Below are 22,198 nucleotides of genomic sequence, written 5' to 3'. Positions count from 1 at the left end.
GCAGGGACAAGCGTAGGTAGCGGTAGGCTAGCAGGGGAATCTGGCTTTGTTTGACATCACAGACCAGCTCACAAAACCTGTGCCTGGGAAGGACTTTTCCCTTGGGCATGTTGGCTGAGATCTTAGGAGGTTTTTCTGCCTGTCTCTGGGGCATTGAATGGAGACCAGCTGGGCATACGCAACAGGGCTGAGAGTTCGGGCTATGGCATGTGGGCCCTGGGCACTGGTGGAGCTTAATCCTTCCTGGCATCTTGTCCTACATGGCCGTGGGATTTGGGATGGAAGGAAACCGCAGAAGTTTTAAGTTTTGTTCCAGTTCCTCTCACTGTAAGGGTCTCCCATCATAAAGCACTGGATTGTGATGGCCGCACAACTCGCCAGAGAATTGGTAACTCACTCGAACAAGGGCAACTCTCTGCCTCCCAGAATGGCCCTCCCGTCGCGGGGTGTGTGTGTACAGTATTGCCAATCCCCCAAATCCTGAGATGTGTCTTAAAAATCATGAGATTGGTTTTAAAACCTTCAGAATTTGGGGTTTTCTTTAATTTACCTTCTGGTTTTTGAACACCTAGGGGGCACTCAGGTTAGGGGGTCTAAACTTTTCTCTGCACCAATAAGGGCTAGAATCTTCCTTTATGTTTTAAATGAAAGCTGAGATTCTGACATATTCCCCTGACTCCAGGAGCTGGGGCTTGCCCCAATACCTGCACTGCTACATGGTCACTCGCTCCTAGAGCCAGGGGATAGTGAGATTTTCTGTCAGTCCCATGGCTGCAGCGGGAGGGAATTTGCCCTTGCTGGCTCGTCCCTCAGCCCTCCTGTCAGTCACAGAGCAGAGCAGCTCCAGAGAGGTACTCCTAGGGCAGCACAAACAAACCAACAACGACAGAATTCAGAGACATACCGCACATAGGCCTGCCCCCTTCCACCAGCCCAACAGCCGCACAGACACCCCTCTCAGGCCCAACAGCCGCACAGGCACCCCTCTCAGGCCCAACAGTCGCACAGGCCCCCCTTCCCCTCACAGGCTCAACAGTCACACCCCCCACCACAGGCCCAACAGTCGCACAAACACCTCTCCCCCCTCATAGGCTTGTCAGTCTCACAGAACTACCCACTTCCACAGGCCTGTCACTTACGCAGCACCTGCCCTGTCAGTCACATAGACTCCCCCATGCCCCAGCCTGTCAGTTGACTCCCCCACCCCTTCTCCACAGGCCTATCAGTCGCACAGATGCCCCTCCCCAAGGACTGTCAGTCGCACTGAACCCACATGTGTCCTGTGTGGCCTCCTCGCCTGCCTTGTTCTCTTGTCAATACTTTTACAGTTTCACAGCTGATGCATTTTGAACCAAATGAGTTTAGCTCCTGATGGAGAAGACAAGTTTCGTTTCTCCCCAGTCGATTCCCACAGGGAGAAGAAGCAGCACTAAATAAATATAGCAATAAATTAAATAAATACGCAAGGAGCTTCCCGAGGTCCCTTGGCCTGAAAAGGATCTAGGAGTGAATCCCACAGGGAGGAACTTGGCCTCGCCGGCAAAGCAGCTCCCGAGTCAATCCTGCCCCGATTCCCCCAGCCAGCCAGGAGCTGTTGCTCCCACCAGCTGCGAGGGGAAGAGCTGGGAGCGGGGCGATGCGGGTCAGAGGGCAGGAAATGGGAGAGCTGTGGAAACGCGGTTGGCATCATTTGAGATTTCCATTCAGAAACGTCACCTGGTCCCTGAAGGAAAATCCTGGGACCCCTCAGCCCCACACACCCTCTCTACTGCAGGATGCAAGTCAGTCTGAGCATCCCTGGGAAAACGCATCCTTTCAGCAAACACGGCTGGCCTGAGCTGCAAAAGTCCCTGCCGTCTCTTGCTCTCTGAGTAGCCCTGATTTCACTGGTGGGAGAGTGGCGGGGAGGGGACCCCCTTCCTCCCAGATGTCGGCGGCTCCTCTTCTGTCCTGGCCTTTCCTCTCCCCTCCCCTGGGGGGCAGGGCTCAGTTCTCTATTGCACAGCTGTGTTCGGAGCCCTTGAAGCAGGCCGACTCGTAGTGCTTGTTGAGGTACGACTTGAGGGCGAAGGTCTTCTCGCACTGCTTGCACTTGTAGTGCTTGAAGGCCGAGTGGGTCTGCATGTGGGCGCGCAGGTTGGAGCGGTCGGCGAAGGCCTTGCCGCAGTGGGAGCAGCCGAAGGGTTTCTCGCCCGTGTGCGAGCGCATGTGGCCCTGCAGCAGCCAGGGCCGGCTGAAGGCCTTGCCGCACACGTCACACTTGTGTTTGAGGTTGTGGGTCAGGATGTGCATGGCCAGGGCGGGCATGGAGACGTAGGCCTTGCCGCAGGTGGGGCACTTCCTGGCCATCTTGCTGTCCAGGCTGCGGTGAGTCTGCTTGTGCCGGCTGAGGTTGGAGGAGGTGGCGTAGGTCTTGCCGCACTCGTTACACGAGTGGCGGTGGCTCCCGCGCCGCTGGCTCTCGCTGCGTTGCCTGGAGCGGCCGTCAGTGATGAAGAAAGCGTCCATGGAGTAGCTGTCTGTGACTGCAGCTTCGCCATTGAAGTAGCGGGCAGAGAGGCTCGACTGGGGACTCTCGGGGTCGCTGTACTCCTCATGAGCCGGGGCGTAGACCGGGTCTGAAGACACCAGCTGAAACCCTTGTTTCTTGTCAGGCTCATAGTCGGAGGGCGTGAGGCAATGTTGGCTATACCCTGCAGGAGACAAACACAGATGGAGATCACCATCGATCAGGGCTTCTCCTTCCCTATTTGTGTATCCCAGCCCTTTCCTACCCACCCCTTCCCTGGGGCAGCCTTTAGTACACAGCAGACTTGCAAGAAAAGCCTAGGTGGGTTTTGGATGGAGGTGGGCAAACCAAAAGCGCCAAGTCTGGGTGCTCCTGAACTTCTGACGAGGGTTCAGGATCTGACCCTGCATCCAAACCTGGCACTGGCCTGCTGTCTCTATGATGAGCCAAATGAGAACCTTTGGTCTGGGGGTGATGACGGGACAGGAGAGTGCTGGAAACTAGATGAAGCTCCGGAGTCAATGTCTGAGGGGCATCCACTCCTGAATCCTGACAAGGACTTGGGGAGTGACTGGACCCACAGACGCTTTCCCAGCATTCTCCTCTTGCCTGTTGCAAGGTGGAGTAGGACCCGAGGGGTTTAGTCTAAGCTGTACGGCTGTCCATGCAGAACAGACATGATTAGTAGAGCTCAGTGTAAAGGACCTTGCTCTCATAGGGAGCCCCTAGCAGCCAACGCCACATTGGCCCCGTTCTGAGACTGGGGTTTCATTGCAAACTGAAATCTGGGACAGGTTCACCATTTGCTAACATCTGCGAATCTGTGGGTGCAGCCGGGCCTGGCAGAGTGCGCTGTTCTTCCGGCCTGAGAGACAGGAGTCCTCGGGTCACAATCCCAGATCTCAGTGTGCAGCCACCCTATTCTCAATAGACCTCGAGCGGGGCACCATTCCTCTGTCCCAGCCCAGCCTCCATGTATATCTCTTCATGCCACACACCATCCAACCAGCTGCTGGGAGAGCCACAAGGAAAGAATCCCCGCGCCCCCCCCCATTCACTCCACCTGCCCTTTGAACCTGTTCGGCAGCCCCAGACTGCAACCAGCCCCTTTTGGGTTCCATCACTTCCTAGGCCATTAGACAGCTGCCAGTGCTTAACTCCTTATTGTTACACTGTGGCAGACACTCACAATGAGCTGTGCTGTCTCTCAGCGCTTCCCCCCCACTCCAGAAACCTGGGGGAAACTGGACAAGCCCAAAGTGAATGATCAGGAAGGGGCTTGGCACAGAACACAGAGGTCACCCTGTCTTGCCCTCCATCCCCAGCCATTTCCCCTGGGAACACAGGCCCAGCCTGCTCTCAGCGATATCAGTGTGCAAGCAAACTCTAAATCATAGAATCTCAGGGTTGGAAGGGACCTCAGGAGGTCATCTAGTCCCACCCCCACGACTCTCTCGGAGACACAAAGGGGAGACGGATGTTGGAGATTGAGGTCAACTGACAGCAATGGTGAGAAGACAGAATGCAGCTGTAAGGAAGCTGCAGGCAGTGTACATGGGAACAAAAGACCAAACGCTCCTTGCAACAAGCAAGACACATGAACCCCCTTAGAAGGAAAGCTAGTAGGGAGAGAACCAGGCTCCGCTCATCCACTGCAGGGAGCTGGAAACTCCAGGAGGCTTGTCCTCCCACTCGGAAGAGTCAGGGAGTCTCTAGGGGAACTGCTGGAAACCAAAGCCACCCACCTGGAGGGCCTTCAGCTCTGAAACTGTTCCCGCTTTCTGTGCTGGATACCTGGCAGTGGGGCTCCAATGGAGCAAACCTGCCTTGCCTCCCAGGGGGTTTTGCTGCATGCAGCGTGCACGCAAACACTGATCCTGACTCAGTCAGTGTCTGCAGTTAGCTGGACTCCCTCTAGCTGTGTGCTGATCTCAAACCCACAGAGGGATTTCTGCAGGGTCTGGTCGGTGTGCGTGTTCACGGGGAAGCATGGCCACTGAGAAGTGCCACGCTTCGCTTCTGTGCCCCATCGGCAGGGATCCCTGGGGGTCCACCCACCGAGTGAGAGGAGAGGATCAGGACCCTACAGTGCTCGGAACGGTAAAACATTCTAATAAGGTGATTCATGAGAGGGATATTTTTGATGCACTTAGCATCCTTCTGCAGTGTATATTTCATGGTGCATCTTTAACTTAGGGGGTCTCAGCCTTTTCCAGACTGGTCCCCCATGTTAACTACAGAACAAGTTTGGGGATCCCCCCTATCGCCCTCGCTATTGAGCAATGGAGGGCAGTTTTGACTCTCAGTTTGAGAACCCAGGATCTGACTACAAACTCTCCCCATCTGCAGGAAGTAAACCTCTCTCTCCACCCTGGATATAAACATCAGAGCTTCCACTCCACGCATCCTGGGCACCTAACAAAACAGCCCGACAGACACGTGGTGTGAAACTCTAACACTCTACGCAACAGGCATCACCTGATCACTTAGTGTATTTGGTTGGTTTGATGATCTTTGACCTCTCTGAGCTGATAGAGTAGTTGATCTTTTGGGGACTTGGGATGATGTTTAGCTGTCGACTAATGACTGACACGTCCACTTAAAACACTGCGGGCTAAATCCATCAAAGGAAGCTGTACAGTGATGCAGCCACAAAGCCCCCTATTTGGGCATGCAAATTGTGCATGCAAAACAGGTAATTGGGCACACACGTGCCCCTCTGAACACACCATGAGCTGGCTCACATGTGCCTGGTGCAAGTGGCCCTGACGCAAAAGCCTTTGGAAGTGACTTCTACATCTCATCTACTGCAACACATACGTGAGGCACTGAGTTCTTTCTGGCTGTCCCATCTCTGAAATTAACATCCCGGGTCTGATGAGGCTGCGTTAGGTGCCGCTTGTGCAAACCCACCAGCACATACATCCCCCCCCGTATCGGTAAATAAAGCGCCCCAGATGTTCAGGCTACGAGCTGGGAGCACTTTCACCATTAGAAATGTGGATGCCACTGCTGAAGGCAGCGCAGGCGGCTCCTGCTGGCGTGGCATGGTAAAATATGGATGAACGAGCCAGATCCTCAGCTGGCATAAACTGGCACAACTCCATTGACTCCTAAGGTATCGTCCAGCCGAGGAGAGATAGAAAAGTGTTCTTCCACTGGCAACAGCCTCTCATCTGTATGCTCCGGCACTTAGTTCAGATAAGCCAGGGATTTCTGGGTGCATTAATATTTCAGCATGTTGATTTGAAAAGACTGAGGGCTGTCTGATGTGTACATGTCTATCAATATTCTTCTCTAATAGGGAGAGGGCCTGTTCTGTCAATTGTTTATTCTCCATTGGCTTGTGTAAACCCACCAGGAGGTGGCGCTCGTAGGCAAAGGTATTCTGATAAGCATATTCCACGCCAGGAGAAGTAACTTCATTCATGGTAGCACTCTGCTTGCAGCTTTCAGTACTAGCCGGTTGACCTAAGACTGCAGTAAGGGCCAGAGACAGACCTACTCCTATGCAGTGCAGCATGTACCAGTGATGCTCTGGTGAGGGGTTTGATCCCCACCCTGTCCTGTATATATATAAAACCCTTGAGTTTTCAAGTATAAAAAAAATTAACGGGAGGGAGCCTGGGTTTGGGCTGCTCCCCACCCTCCATGAATAAAGCCAGTTGCCAGCTGGGGAATAGAGGGGGCATTCCCCCAGAAGAGCTTGAATTTGGGGGTAAGGAGGCAATTGGGGTATAGAATTGTTTTCCAGGGTGCTGGGGGGGGGAACCAGAAAAAGGAGGGGATCTGCCCTGCAGGGGGGGGGAGGGATGCACTATATGGGGATCAGCACAATTGCAGAACCAATTCACCGCACTCAGTGCCTACTTACTATCAATGGCCATGACACGATTTCCCATTGAACAGCACTTGGAAATCACCGGTAACCTCCTCCACCACATACTCCATGTCAATGAGTTCATGTGACACTAGTGGCCCCATCCTGCCGTTACCTAATCCTAATAAATACTCAGCCTTTCTAGAGCGTGCGTCTCGTCCCTGGATTTCACAGTTTGTGAATGAACTAATTAGCTTTATTCCCATTTGACAGGTCAGGAAACTGACTCACAAGGTGAAGGGACTTGCCCCAGGTCACACAGCAAGTCAGTGGCAGGGCTAGAAACAGAACCCAGGTCTCCGGAATGCCCATGCACCAAACCACACTGTCTGTGGGGGAGCAGAGCTGGGGTTGGGCTGAGCGCTGTCAGCCTCGCTGCATGGTTTGTATGTCTGTCAATTATTTGAAACCAAGGCAGGGAGGGAGGGCCCGGACCAATGATTTTGCCTAAGTCTGCTCAGGGTTAACTGCCACCAGCACTAGCTGCTGGTCTACACGAGCACTGCCACCATTGCTAGCAGCCGGGGAATTTCACAAGCTGTTCAGTGGCTTGTCCATGGTCCCACAATTAGTCCATGGCAAAACCAGGAGCAGAACCCAGGGCTCCTGACTCTCACCCCGGTGCCTTAGCCACAAGACCTTCCTTCCTCCTTTAACACTGACATCAGGTGAGTTTGACTGTAATTGGATCAGACATTTTTCTGGCTTGGGCACTCTGTTCCTAACCGCCTTGGGGTGCCTGATGAGAAGGACCCCAGGTTTCCTCTGTGTGTGGTGACCGAAAGGCACTGGGTGGAGGAGACACACTCGGGCTTTGGTTTGAGGGAGGAATTCTGATCTTTGCTTTAACTCTGCGCAGACAGGGGATAAGGCCCTGGTGGGGATGGGAAATTCTTCTGCAAATACCCCTCACTCAGGGCAAGCGGCTGCATCTCTTAAGGCAACAGTTTTACTCCTCGCAAGTAGTTTTAGGAGCCAGTCATGCCAAGACGGGGTGGGTGCGGTGGTATCAGGCTGGGGGGGGGTCTCCCTCCTGGCCTGCTTCAGTCTAAGTGCCAGGTGACTGATTGCTTGAGTGTGACCTGCACTCTCCATTGGCCCTCAGCCTGCCTGCCTAGTTAGGATTTTGTGTCCTCTCCCAACCTAGCTTCCTTGGCTTCCCAGCTCTGGAAAGACTTGCCTTGTAAACCCTTCAAGCATATTTCTGTCATCTCCTAAGAAGCAGCATCCCCTCCTTGCCTGAACGTGGTGTAACCCCCCCTGCTCTCCGGTGGTCTTCCATCACAGCGTGTGTCTGATGGAGCTGTGCCGCCTGACATTTCCCCTGCCCCTGCTCCTTCGCCCCCACCCCCAGCTCTGCTATGGAGCTGCCTCTCCCTCCCTTCCTCTCCTTTCTCTCTCCTTGTTTACAGAGTGCAGTCACACACGCTGGGCGAAAAGCACTCTCCTCAGCAATTTTTCACACTTTCTCTGGAGCATGCAGCAAGGTTATTTCCAGGAGAGCGGCTTCAACAGCTTCTCTCCGGCTTGTGTGGATTCCTTTCCCTTACATCACCCAGTGCACAAAATATTTCACACACGTTTTGCTCCACACACACAAAAATGCAGGGAGGAGGAGGATGGAAGAGAGCAGAAAACCTCCAAAGCCATACAAGCATTTGCAGTACCGATACGGAGCCCCTAAATTCCACCCTCTGTTGGCAAGGCGCAGCCTGAATTTGCCATAACTACACCCAAGACATGAGGTGAAAATACTCCCCCATCCATCCCCTGTATTGAACCAAGAGATCCTAAGTGCCAGCCACTGGACTAAATGTGCAGCCCCTAAGTGCCATTCGCTCACTAATGCCAGCGGCAGCACCCGGTATTCCTCTTCTTTTGGGCAGTAAATCAATGTTTATTGGTCCTCTTCCAGCTGGGTCATTGGCTGGATCTGAGATGATCTGGAGGATGGAGACAAACAGACTATGTTCCGTTAGACTAAATGTACACTGAAAATACTGAATGATGAGAACTCTTTGCACTTCTGTAGGGGCTTCATGGTGAGGCGCTCCAAGAACTGACCAAGCAATAATCAGGGTAGGTAAGTGAAATGTCTCCATTTCAGGGACAGGGAAATTGAGTCACAGAGAGGAGAAGTGACTTGCACCTTGCCATACATCCTGAGTTAGTGACAGAAGTGGGATTTGAATGGCGGGCTCCTGACTCACAGGGACAGCTTTTGGCCACAGCATCCTCCTTCCCCTCCTTATTTATTTATTCAGATCTTCTTCTAGGTGCCTAGTGGTATTTACAAATAGAATTAAACCCATGCAAGGCTGTCAGGTCAGCAGTGCTGTTAGGGCCCATCAAAACTGTCCTGCAGAGAGTGCATTTGTCTCGAGACCAAACCCCATCCATGGATGTGCCAGGGCCACCTGACTAACTCAGAGGAAGCAAATTCATACGCAAGAGCTTTCTACTGAGTGGGCCTTCTGTTGACCCCAGATAGTTCCATTCTCGGATGCAATAGCCCAGTTGGCCAGATGATGGTCTGTGCATGATGAGATGGCTGGGGAAGGGGAAGTTTCTCAAGAAATGTTGGGAATCCCAGGTCCCTAATGTCGTGGTGTGAACCTGAAATGGGGGGCAGGCCTGGCGGGGCTGTGACATGCTGAATCTCAGATCATCCCGAATCTCTGCTAAGATATAGCATGGCCCTTGGTATTCCTCACTGAACCTGCAGGGAGAGGTAGAGAAGTCATCTCAAAATCACTGCCTCTTCTGGGGCAGCCCTGCAGCCTTCTCAGCGTTGTAAAGAGGTGTCCTGATGGGAGTGATTTGACTGGAACAGGCTCCAGTGAGATGACACAAGCTGTTTGCCTTCCACCCACCTGTCCTGTTAGGTGAAGCTGGGGGAGTCTTCTAATGAGGGGCTGATCTAGCACCCGTCCGTGTAAATGACAAGGCTCACATTGACTGCCTTGTGATTTGGATCGAGCCCAGTCCTGGGAATTGCTTCACAATTCCCCATAGCACCCAGGGCAGGCAGGAATGTCCCCTTGGGCTAGGTAGATTAGAGAGCAGGGCCTGGCCCCGCAATCCATTCAACACCTCCCAACTTTGCAGCTCACTTTGATGGGGATGTGACTTAACCTCCCCTGGAACCTCCAAACATCTGGAAGCAGCAGAGCTTCTCGCTACCCAACCCTCTGAGAAGATTTCTGGGGGTGCTGCATGACACAGCCCTGGGCACATCTGGGGAGCCTCGGGGGCCACCCTGCTGTGGTTTCATCTTGGAGGTACTCTGCTTCCACACCATCAGGCCTAGCATTTCTCACTCCAGCGATGGTGTTGGGTGCTCTGGTTATATGGACACAGAGCAGGGCCGTATTCATAACACTGACACATTCAGGGCCTTCTAATGGAGCTTGGAGTGCCTAGTTCAGCCTGAGCCTCCTACACTCCCACTGACCACCACGTGCCGCAGGCTGGAGCGTGGGGACACTGGCCAGGCCTTCCGTCTCCTCGTCTGTCCTTTCCCACTCCCCACCCCCCGCTCTTCCATTCCGTTCCTCATTTACATGAAGCCAACCCCAGGCAGCAGCAAACAGCTCCCTCAGGTCTAGCTGGTGAGGTGACAGCCCCTCGCCTGGCAAACCCGCTGGCAGGGCTTTGAACAACGAGGCATCCTGGGAATGACAGTGCCCCTGACCCCGGTTCCTCCCGAGATGTCCTTTCTCCCTGCCTGGGTCAGCACCTGTCTCCTGGGGAATTGCTCTCGCTTGTCAATGCCACCACTTGTTCTGCAGTGACCAAGCCAACCAGGATGTGACCCCGAGGCAAGCCCAGGGCAGGGGTTTAGCCCAGCTTCAGCCACTGGTGCTCCTGAGGAAATCTACAACACAGGGACATTTCCAGCTCGGAGGAAATCTGGGGGGCTGTCCAGGCAGAAAAGCTGCCCCCTCTCCCTTGCCCATGTGTGTCTTTGGAGGGTAATAAATTCTGGCTCAGCAAGACCCCTCAAAGGGCAGCAATACCCTTAGGAGCAGGAGCCATGGGGGAGAAATTTCACAACAGAGCAACTCTGAGCAGAGGCTGTTGGGTTCCAGGGTCACTTTCCTAAGGACAAGACACAGCTGCACATTCCAGCCCACACAGTACACAACCACGGGCACACCACCGGCAACACAATGTATGTGCCTGGCCCCCAACACAATAGACAAACACATGCCTATATACATCCAAACAACACCCCCGCATCTGTACAAACCCATGCCCATACACCACAGTGCACACACACTCCATACACCCAAAGTGTGTACTCACATGCAACAAAACACACCAGATGCACAAACATGACACAGTACAATACACATATGCTGGCACATGCATACACACAACACCCCGTTCCCAGTCCCACAGACACATGCATATGCACAATATAGAGAACTCATCCTAGTATGTGCACACACACACACACACACACACAGTCACTCACACCCACACACATGCATCTACACACAATACTACAAACACAGGTTCCCTTTGAAGTGCATTTGCCTGTGTACATCTCCCACCCCCACCTACAGAAATACCCAACACCCTCCATGGAGATGCAACTTTTCCAGTCCAGGCGGCTGCCCGGGCGCCGCTCGGCACATGACCTCTGGAGTTCGGGGTTCGAATCGCCCCACTCCGCGAAGGGAATCCTCTGGCCGGGCATTTCCTGCCCAGCTGCGAACCCAACGGGCCGGTTCTTGGTCGTAATGATGCTTTAGAGACCTCCCGGAGTCTCTCCAGCAGCTGCGGAGGTCCGGAGACTACTGCGCACAGACTCTCCAGGGCCCGGGGGGTCAGCTCCACTCCAGTCAATTATAATCCGCCGCGCCCCTATAATACGCGCTGCGGTGTACGGGGGGAGGGGGCGTAGCCTCCCAATAATACGCTCCGCTGTGTCAGGGACACAACCCCCCTTCCGACAAGCACCGCGGCGCAGAGGGGCTCCTGACCCCTTCCGAGATGCCCCGCCTGGTGCAGGGGACCCTAGTTCTCGGATAATACGCACTGCGGGGTAAAGGGGAGCCTGCCCCCGTTCCAGCTGCCGGGACGCCTCTCCGTCCTCGTCCTCAGCCACTTACCATTCTCGGCCCCGGGGCCGCTGCCCACCCGGGACCCGGCCAGCACATAAGCAGCTTCCAGGGGGTGGTAGCTGGGAGCCGGGACCTCGCAGGGCTGAAAAGCGTCTGCTTTGATCTTCTTGACCAGGAAGGAGCGGGGCATGGTGCGAGCTGGGGGGCTCCTCTCCTGCGCGCCGAGGGGATCAGCACTGGACAGCTCCCTGCGCGGACTGCAGGCAGGGAGGGAGGGGAGGGGGCTGGGGGGAGGCTGGCACACACGAGCTGAGCTCAGCACTCAGGGCCCGCGGTCTTTATACGGGACGCAGGCTGGAGATCAGGTGGTGCTTTGCAATGGAGCTGTTTAGCTCTCTAATCCATCAAACGTCCCCCAGGACAATCATCACATTACCAATGAACCGGCTGGGCAGGCAGGCGAGGCACTGGGGCGGGGTGGGGGAGAAAGGGAGGATGGAGAGAAAGGGAAAGAGACAGAGAAAGAGTGTGTGTGTGTGTGTGTGTGTGTGTGTGTGTGTGTGTGTGTGAAAGAGAGAGCGAGAGGCGAAGAGGGAGAGAGATGGGTAAAGTGTGTGAAAGAGAAAGGAAAAAGGAAAGAGACGGAGAAAAAGTGAAAGGAGGTGGGGCAAGAAGGAAGACAAGGGGGGAAATTGGGGGCGGAGAGATGGCCCACTGCCCATCTGCTTAACATTTAGACACAGCCCTTGGTCTGAGTCTCAGTTGGGGGGGGGAACAGGTGTCAGGCAGGGGCGGTGCTCAGCACTGAGACATGCTCCAAAATAAAGAGAGAACTTTCTTCAACAAATACACACACACACACTCGAAAGGCACCACACCATAGCAAGGACAATCATCTGCACGGTCGTACAACCCCATGTTCGGTGGCAGGAAATATCCAGCGACGCATTGAAACCCCCTGCACATGATCCTGCAGTTCATTCTCCCCCAGCTGGGCGGGTGGGTTTCTTTAATTCTCTTTCTTTCCTCCAGTCCACCCACAGGCAGACAATAGAGACGCGTGCATGAGGAAGAGGAGAGAGGAAGTCTGAGAAGGAGGGGTGCAGAGGGAGAGAGGCTGTTCAGATGAACTCCCTGGCTCTGTTTCCTTTGTCTTGGTGCAACCAGTGTGTTTTAAGACCCTGTGAATAATACAGTCTGGATCCATATGCTGGGGGAGGGGAGTGCATTTTGATTTCCCAGTTCAACAAAGGTGAGCAATAACCAGTGACCCAGGCAGATCTAAAACAAAAAGAGGGGCTAGGCTGTGGTACATTGTTCCCCTTCCAAGAGCTGGGTTATTTGCCTTTGCTGCTATTGCCAAGCAGGTTTCAGGCAGGCTTCTGCCTTCCGCAGAATGTGTTTGCCTTGCAGAAATGCATGCGCACGGCAGGTTAAGGACACCGGGAAAGAGATTCTGCGAGTAAGACCTTGGCGGGTCTCAGCACTAGCTGGGCAATCAGTGTTCGTTCCTGTGGCCCACAATTAGGCCAGAATCCGGGGAAGGGAGGGGGAGGAAGGAGTTCCAAACTGCCCATCAGTTTATTAAATGCTTTTGGCCTGCCCTGAATTTGTCACTGCTTGGGCCAAATTGTTGACTGGTGTCACTCCACTGAAACCAATGGAGTGACACCAGCAGCAAGTTTACTCCCCTATTCCAATAGTGAAAGAACATCCCAGCTAGGGGAGGCCCCGTCAGATCATGGTGCCCCTACAAGGAACTGGGTTAAAGTTTCCTGTTATTTCCCTCCTCCCACTGTTCCAGGAGTGTCCTCATACGACAGGTAAATAATTTGCTTCAGAAACACAATTTCAAACCAAAGTAACATAAAAGCCCTTGAAAATACTGCCCCTTCCTGCTCTACATTGAGCTGATCCAGAGGGAAATCCCACTTCAGAACTTCCGTGTTTATACGGAGAGCTGTGACGGGTACGTTTCTCTAATGGCAAACAGGAGATGCCCCAAAGAACCCATGTGACCTAGTGGCAGGGTTCTGTGGGTAAGTTTTCCACACCCCTCAGAGACACTCCTGGGGTTTATGGACGTTTCTGGACTCAAGAGAAGAGCCTGTCATCTTCTGACAATTTATCCCTGCATGTTCTAGATGGTTCACATTTAGGGAATTTTGTTTCAGAGAATTGATGGGGTAAAATAGAGGCCTTCTGATGAATCGCCTCATCTGACCTCAGCTATGAAGCCACAGCCCCTAGACTCGATTAAGTGTGGGGCTAGGAGCTGGGAGTGCCTGAAGTCTAATCCTGCATCTGCCACTGCCTTGTTCGGTGGCCTTGGGCTGCTCCCTTGTCCTTCAAATCCATTATCAAAACCAATGTCTGCTACAAACCCACCCAGCCATTAAATTAACAAACAAACAGAACAGAGCTTTCCTCTGGATCCTCCAGTGCACTGTTTTGTGTTGCCTGTGTCCTATGCTTGCAAGCTCCTTGGGAAGGGACCAGGGCGTCTTCTGCACCTTCTCAGGTGCCAGCACTTTGTCAGCACTTAACTAATACTAGTTCCTGATACATTGCCAGCAGCCATACTGAGAGCAGGGCCTGTGTGATGGGGACTCTTACACACTTCCCAGGACTTTGCAATGGAAAATGCTCAGTACTATTAGTATAACAATCAATAAGGATGCCAGCCAAATATTCCAGAGAGACAAGGTGGGTGAGAGCGGCCCGGGTACAACTGCACTGCAGGCATATTGATCCTTTCCCACGCGAGGCAGGTTAACTGCAGCACCTGGGCTAGGGAGTGCAAACAACTTCCCAGCCTTTGCTGGCCCACTTCAGGGGGCCCTCGGCTTTGTTTCCAGGGCGAGACAAGTGCTGCTCCACTCAGCACCTCGCATCTGGTTCAATGAGTTGTTTAAACTGTCCCCAGCCTGTGATAGGAGCTGGCCCAGCTGGCCCTTAGGGCCTCCCGTATGGTATCATTAGACTGAACACTCCTCTCATCCCTTTGGAGGGTGCTTTGGGCTGTCCTCTCCTGGGGTGTCGGGTCTGGTCTCTATCCAGACTGATCTAGAAAACCTGAGCTATGAGGAAAGATTGAAAAAAGTGGATTTGTTTAGTCTGGAGAAGAGAAGATTGAGAGGGGACATGACAACAGTTTTCATGTTACAAGGAGGAGGGAGATAAATTGTTCTCCTTATGCTCTGAGGATAGGACAAGAAGCAATGGGCTTAAATTGCAGCAAGGGCGGTTTAGGCTGGATGTTAGGAAAAACTTCCTACCTGTCAGGCTAGTCAAGCATTGGAATAAATTGCCTAGGGAGGTTGTGGAATCTCCATCATTGGGGATTTTTAAGAGCAGGTTGGAAAACACCTGTCATAGAATCATAGAATCATAGAATATCAGGGTTGGAAGGGACCTCAGGAGGTATCTAGTCCAACCCCCTGCTCAAAGCAGGACCAATCCCCAACTAAATCATCCCAGCCAGGGCTTTGTCAAGCCGGGCCTTAAAAACCTCTAAGGAAGGAGATTCCACCACCTCCCTAGGTAACGCATTCCAGTGCTTCACCACCCTCCTAGGGAAATAGTGCTTCCTAATATCCAACCTAAACCTCCCGCACTGCAACTTGAGACCATTACTCCTTGTTCTGTCATCTGCTACCACTGAGAACAGTCTAGATCCAGGGATGATCTAGGTAATATTTAGTCCTGCCTTGAGTGGAGGGGACTGGACGACCTCTTGAGGTCTCTTCCAGTCCTACACATCTATGATTCTATGATATAGGGACCAGTGATGGGTTTACTATTATTTCTATTACCGCAGAGGTCCAGGAACAGACTGGTCTCATTGACAGAAGTTTGGCATTTGACCTGGGCCTGGGAAATGCAGTGAAACACCTCGTACCTTCTAGTGCAAAGGATCCTCGTTGTTCTGTAGAATGGTGCGATGGCTCCAGCTGCCTAGATGGCCACATGCTCTCACCTCTCACACTTATGCTGAGAGAGGCCTGCCTCTTTTACCCACTCAGACTGGGCTTAGGGCACTAGTTGGTCACCTTCCACCTTTGGTCACCAGGCAGTGGAGAATTGCATCACTATTGGGATGGGCTAAACTCATGTGCTGGAGTCCTGTGCAGGCAAAGCAGCTGATCAACCTGGAAAACCGTGTTCAGAAAAACTCAGAGCACCATCCTCTCCACCCAACATTCTGGCATGAACCTTCCCCCACTAAAAAATTCTCTTCTTCTTCTGCAGAGTAAACTTACTTCAGAGACTCAGGGCTTGAATGTACTCCCCAGATCCAAAAGCCCTCAAACTTTGGGCTGGATTCAGATCTGAGCTTCTCAGATGCCCCTCTCTATAATGGGCCAAAGCAACGCCCAGGATTCAAACACCACCCCCCGCCCGCACTTTGGGGAAGCCTCCTACCAGGCAGGCTGAAAGAACAGTCCCGTCTCCTTGTGACATCACACCCCATCTGTCTCTCCAGCAAGGACCTGTGACATCACCGGCCTGACAAGTTCAAGGTCGCAAGTCCCCTTAGGATGAGCCAAGGTCATATCCCGACTGCATCCCTTTCAGGGCTGGGACTGGAACCTTCTGGTTATGCTGTGGCCTCCCCTGCCCCCTTCCATGCGTGGAAGGATCCCTGTGCTTTCAAGCCCTGCATCCCTTATTTATTTATGTGTGTGTGTGTGTGATTTCCTTCCTTGAAGGCACGTTAGCAGAATAGGCAATTACTCACGCCCTAGTTGTGCCGGGATGCCTGCCTGCCTGCCCAGAGTCCTGTGCTTTCTCTCTCTCTCCGGCTGTGGTGTAATAAGTGAGGTAATTAAGTGTAAAAGCCAGGGAGGGGGAAGAGGGAAGAATAGTAACTCCACTCTTTTCAGAGGCAGGGGAGTGAGATAATGTATGTTAATAACCTGCAATCAGTCCTGCTGAGCTGTGCAAATACTGCTGACTGCTCTGTAACCCACCCCCTAAAGAAAGAGAAAGAGGGAGGCAGAGAGAACCGAGAAGAAGGAAACGGATCCTTTCTTCTGAAATACCAGTGGGCGAGCTCTCCATTGGCGGCGTTCTGGGCAGCTGTATGGAAATAATTTCCCTCTCGCTCTACTTGAATCTGATTCTTTCCTGTGTCTCATCTCGGGGGCAGGGGGAAGTGGGGTGTTCCCTGTAGGGTTACAGGGAATCCTGCCAGCATGGGCAGGCGTTGGGCTTTGCAGGTGACGTGTGGAGGGAAAAGCCCCACAGGTGCTGGGCTGAAGGCGTGCACTGAAAAGAGAGGATCTTTGCTCTGGGAACGGCTGCCTGGGTGCCCCGAATGTCTGGGAGCAGCACGCGTGGGTGTGCCAGGAACTCCAGGACTTTGCATGTCTCCAGCTGGAAAGAAAAGAGCTCACGGGTCTCATCTGGGTGGACCCGGGTGACTGAGGGGAGCTGCTGACCACTTCCACCAGCCCCAGCAAGTCCACCCTGTTACAAGCCTCCCCCCACCACACACAGAGGAAATGGGGCGTTCATTTCTGCTGAGTTGGTGCCAGGGCCCAGGGCTTTGGGTGCTCTCAGAAAGGACCAGCGCTGCCTTTACCTGAAGACAAAATGACCCCACTCATGGGGCTGAAGCCCCTCCCTTCATCACTGCCATGGCCAGGGAAGAGGGGGAGACGTGAGTGCAGGCAAGGAGGGAGGGCCCAGGTACTGCAAGAGTAATGGGAGGATACTGAGCAAAGCCCACGGAGGCTGTCAGGGGAGATGACCCAGCAGGGAGGTTTTAGAAGAGCATCCCCTGGGAAATGGGTCGTCCACAGGTGGCCAGTGTGTGTTACCTGTATTCCTCTAGTGGCTCGAAGTTCCAGTCGGGGGAGGTGCCAGGTGCTGTACAGATACGCAGCACGAGGCGGTCCTTGCCCCGCAGAGCTCACACTAGGAAGGATGCTGCATTGTCAGGGCTGAACTAGATGACCCCGCTTTAATGTCTACAAGCCCAGGAAGTGCTCGATATACCCTCTTCGGTGTCCACTTCACACACTCCAGGGGCTGCAGGAACAAGCCTAAGGCCCAGACTTAGACAGTCGCACGCAGGATTTGCATGTGCAATTACTACTGTTGCTCATGCATTGGCAGTAACTGTGCCTGCAAATTGCACATGCACATTTTTTGTGGGCAATTGCAGGGATGGAAATCTGGGCCTAAGCTTTCCTGCCACAATTTGCAGTGGGGCTTGCAGGGTGAATCATTCTGCTCCTTACGTGGCAGTACATGAGTGACTTAAAAACACAAACCTTGAACACTGAGCTGCAGGGGGGACCTGAGAGAGTTCACTGGCACCAGCTCACCTGACCTCAGTGGCCTTTGCTGTATTTGCTTTTTTCCTAATTCTTAGCCTTGCTATTTTCCCTCTCAGCTTTCAGAGCTTTGCTCCGTGACTCCCATTAAAGCCCACGGGACATTTAGAGCTCGCAGCCTCCAGGGGCTAGACACGTCACTTATCAGAGGTGGTCTGTGCTGCCGATAATGGAGGGGGTGGAGTGAGGGCAGCCAGGGGGCGATCCTGCCCCCCCCCCACGTGTCCCCTCTGTCACTTAGTGTCAATATATTGACCATTGCTCATTTCTGTTTTCTGCCCAGCCTGCCTCTCCTGCTTCAGATCCCCCTTAATAGCCCACCTCTGTGAGTAATTCTGCCTCCATGCTCCTCCGCACCAGTCTCCACATCACCTGCTGCCGAACATCTGCCTTGTAGGCGTTTGTGTGATTGCACTGAGGCCTCAGCGCCTGTTGACATTGGTGAAGGCTTTTCCTGAATGAAGACTGAGTGGATATGAGGTACGGATGACAGGAGCTGGCCTTACTGCTGGAAAGCACTGCGTGAACTTTGGGTGATACGAAAACTATCGTGTCACGACCAAATGTTCAGCCCGGCCTCTGATTTTGCACATCCAATTTTGCTCATGGGTATCTATTTTGCACCCAGAAACAGCTATACACTTCAGGCTGCCCCAGTGCCTGATTTGCATATGGAGATGCAGTTTTTGCACATGTACTGTTGCAGGCACAGTCAGCTGCACATGCAAAAGTGGTCAGGCGAAATCAGAGGTGGACTAGATGCTGGCTGAAAAGTGGCTCCTGGGCCGGGGGTCTCTGGTAGCCAGGCAGATATGGGGGAGGTGATTAGGGTGTAGGCAGTCTTCAGTAAGGCAAAGGGGAGACATGGCTGGGGTTGCAGGCTGCCTCCTGGGGGCGGGTGTGTGGCCACTGCTCCTCTGGCTTGTGTCAGCCCCACTTCCTTCCCTAGTCTCTCTCTAGCAGCATGGCACCATAGGGGTCACTGCACTGCCTGACGTGCCTCCGGGCCTTACTCCATTTGCATTTCTCATGGAGGCTGGTGCTAGGAGGCTGGGCCATGGAGGCTGGGTTAAGGTCTGACCTGCCAGTCCCCATATCCCAGCTAGCACCTGACTGGCAGGTCTGGTGGGGGGCCGGGCTCCCAGGCGGAGAGGCACGTCCTCACCTGTTCCGCTGCATGGGTAGAGCAACCTGCGCGGCTCCTGCCCAGCGCCCTGAACAATGGCCAGCGAGCTAAGGCTGCAGGCGGCACCGTCCCAGGAGCATGCGCCCCGATAACTCTGTCACTCCCAGAAATGCTCTCGGAGAGGCGCTCGCCAGGGGCTGCAGCCGCAGGCCAGGGGGTGAGAGCAGCTGAGTCTGTAGGCCAGAGCAGGGAGCTGAGGCCGTGTCTGTGTGACCGGGATGGGGGCGGGGTGGAGGTGGGGGTGGTCAGCCAGCCAGCCAGCCCCAGGAGCAGGGCCCAGAGGGACGTAGTAGGAGCAGGGAAACCGTCCCTTCCTATATGTGCAACAGCTGTGCGGAGACAACGGCCACGAAAGGGGTCCCCCTTGCTACACGCTCACCAGCCAACCCGTGGGCATCTCCTGGGCTCCGTCTCTTGAACATAACATGAGGGACAAGGCCACAAGCACGTCACTCAGCTGGATTTGCGGCTGCTTCCTCTGCGCGTGGAGGGCAGCTTGGATACTCCAGATAGCCTGAGACCCCCCTCCTCCCATCCCCCCCACCCAAGAGGGAACAGGTCCTAGATCAGATGCAGCCCCCCGCCCCCACACAGTGTGCTCTCCACCTTTGGGGCTGGTTACACCTTGGCTTGGGATTCTGTGGGGCTACGATGCTTCTTGCCACCCGCCTTGGGGCTGAGGCCAGCCAAACCCATCAGGATGGTTCTGAACTGGTGCGGGGGCTGGCGTGCCACGCTGCCTGGAGGCCTGGGGGCGCAGAGAGCTGAGATGGAGCCCCAGATGCCACCTCCAGGGTGGCAGGAGGCTGTGTCACAGCACCAGGGGTGGGGTGGGGCTCTCCCCCTTGGAGATGGCCTGAGGTCATTATCTATATTTCATACACTGAGGGAGGAAACGCAGCTCCCCTGTGCCCCCGGCTCCCAGGGAATCCTGTGCCTCGCGCTGCCCTGCTGCAGAGCTGTGCCGGACCCCAGCTCATTTACCCCCATCCTGACTGTCCCTCTCCCCTCCTCCCGCTGCCCGGGCTGACAAATGGTTCCTCCCAGCCCGCCCTTTGTCCCCCTTATAAGCGTGAAATGAAACATGGTCGGGACGCGTTGCACGAGGCTGCTGCTAACACAACACCTGTCAGCGCTCAGCCGCACCAGGGAGGCCGGCCAGTTAATCACGACCGAGCCGGGATTCGTAGCCAGATGGGCACAGGGACAAGCAGACGGGCAGAGCCAAAGAAGGTGGGAGTCGCAAAGGGTGCGATAAATCTAGGCAGGGGACACAAGCGGGCTTGATAGATGGGCATTGCAGGGGGTGCATTTGGGTCCCCTGCAGGACGGGTGTCTGGCAAAGGGACAGGAATGGGAGTCAGGTGCACAGTTCCCGATTCTCCCATCGTGTGACCCTGGGCCAGTTACTTCACCCACTGGGCCTCGGTTTCAGATAAACCCAGTGCCATGGTGCTACACCGGTGTGGGGCTGTGCTGCTCGCACCAGTGCCATGGGCTCAGCCTCTCCTGCTTCCTGCTCTGCGGAGCCTGCAATGGCCTCTCCTGGTGGGAGACAGATGGTGCTCTCGGTGCTGAGGGTAACTGGGAAATCCAACGTCATCCGGGGCATGGAGGTTGATGGAGAAATGCTGGTGGCACCAGAATCGGCTTCACTGGCACTTGCTGAGGGCCAGAGGCTTGGCAGCTGCTTTCACATCTGGGACTGGGAGGCACCATGCTTAGTGAGTGTCCCGGGCTGCACCGCACTGGCCTGTGCCCTAGTGCAATGAGCAGTGCCTTCCCCAGCTGGAGTGCACCCAGCGGTGTGGCACGGCCCGAGGCCAGAAGACAACATCCAGGTGCGTTGCAAGACACAGCAAGGCCAAAACAAATGGGACGGACTTCCCAGCCCCGCCCTGCTGTGCAATACACAAAGCATCTGACTGGCCCGCCTGGGACAGGGTGAGGGGTCCTGCGCCGTTCAACGCTGTGATGGGATGAGGTGCCCCATGCTGCCCCAGGCTGCAATGGGCTGGGGTGAAACTGGGCTCAGGACACGGCCCGAAGGGGCCCTGTGAGGGGTTCAGTCACAGAGATCCCCTTGGGACTGTCACCTGATGTGCTGAGGCTACCTCGGAGCCCGTTTTCCCTGGCAGCTTGGGACTTCAGAACCCTGCCTTGTTGAGCCAGACACGCCAGCCTGCTGCAGACACAGATCCTGGGTCTGACCCACGCCCCCAAAGCTGAAAATGGCTTAGCAAGTGTTCCTGTCTCTAGCACCCACACCCAGCTCCCAATGGGATCTAAATCCCAAATAAATCTGATGTACTCTGTATAAAGCTTATACAGGGTAAACTCACACATTGTCCACCCTCTAGAACACTGATAGAGAGAGATGCACAGCTGTTTGTCCCCCCACCCGGGTGTTAATACTTACTCTGGGTTAATTAATAAGCAAAAAATGACTTTATTAAGAATAAAAAGTAGGATTTAAGTGGTTACAAGTAATAACAGACAGAACAGAGTAAGTCTGTTCTTACCCAGCAAAATAAAACAAAACACGCAAGTCCAAGCCTAATACATTAAGAAACTGAACATGGGTAAATCTCACCTGCAGAGAGGTTCCAATAAGCTTCTTCCACAGACTAGACTCCTTCCTAGTCTGGGCCCAGTCCTGTCCCCTGGTGCAGCCCTTGTTAGCGCCAGCTCAGGTGGTAACTAGGGGATTTCTCATGACTGGCAGCCCCCTTTGTTCTGTTCCACCCCCTTATACAGCTTTGGCACAAGGAGGGAATCCTTTGTCTCTCTGGGTCCCCACCCCTCCTTCTAAATGGAAAAGCACCAGGTGTAAGATGGATTCCAGTAGCAGGTGACATGGCCACATGTCCTGTGAGACCCCCAAGCCTTCATTCTTCCTGGCCTGACTCACAGGAAGGCTTGCAAGGAAACAGCCATTTACAACAAATTATCCTGGTTAATGGGAGCCATCAAGATTCCAAACCACCATTAATGGCCCACCCTTTGCATAATTACAATAGGACCTCAGAGTTATATTTCAAGTTTCAGATACAAGAGTGGTACATTTATACAAATAGGATGATCACACTCAGTAGATTATAAGCTTTGCAGTGATTCCTTACAAGAGACCTTTTGCATGAAGCATGTTCCAGTTACGTTATATTCACACTCATTAGCATGTTTTCATAAAATCATATGGAGTGCAAC

The 22,198-nt window shown here is 53.9% G+C and overlaps 1 protein-coding gene across 1 annotated transcript; it reads right to left on the bottom strand.

The window, feature by feature from the left end:
• Positions 1-1,986: 1,986 nt before the first annotated feature.
• SCRT2 (scratch family transcriptional repressor 2) lies at positions 1,987-11,658 on the bottom strand. The gene is made up of 2 exons (XM_039499496.1): positions 11,510-11,658; positions 1,987-2,693 (listed from the first exon to the last, which is right to left on the bottom strand). Exons 1-2 carry the CDS (start codon positions 11,649-11,651, stop codon positions 1,987-1,989), a joined length of 849 nt encoding a protein of 282 aa, XP_039355430.1. The 5' UTR covers positions 11,652-11,658.
• Between the last annotated feature and the right edge of the window lie 10,540 nt (positions 11,659-22,198).

The sequence above is a fragment of the Mauremys reevesii genome, linkage group 13 (assembly GCF_016161935.1).
Source record: "Mauremys reevesii isolate NIE-2019 linkage group 13, ASM1616193v1, whole genome shotgun sequence".
Classification (NCBI taxonomy): Eukaryota; Metazoa; Chordata; order Testudines; family Geoemydidae; genus Mauremys; species Mauremys reevesii.
The sequence above is the reverse complement of the archived record's forward strand: the minus strand, read 5'-3'. Positions and strand labels throughout refer to the sequence as shown.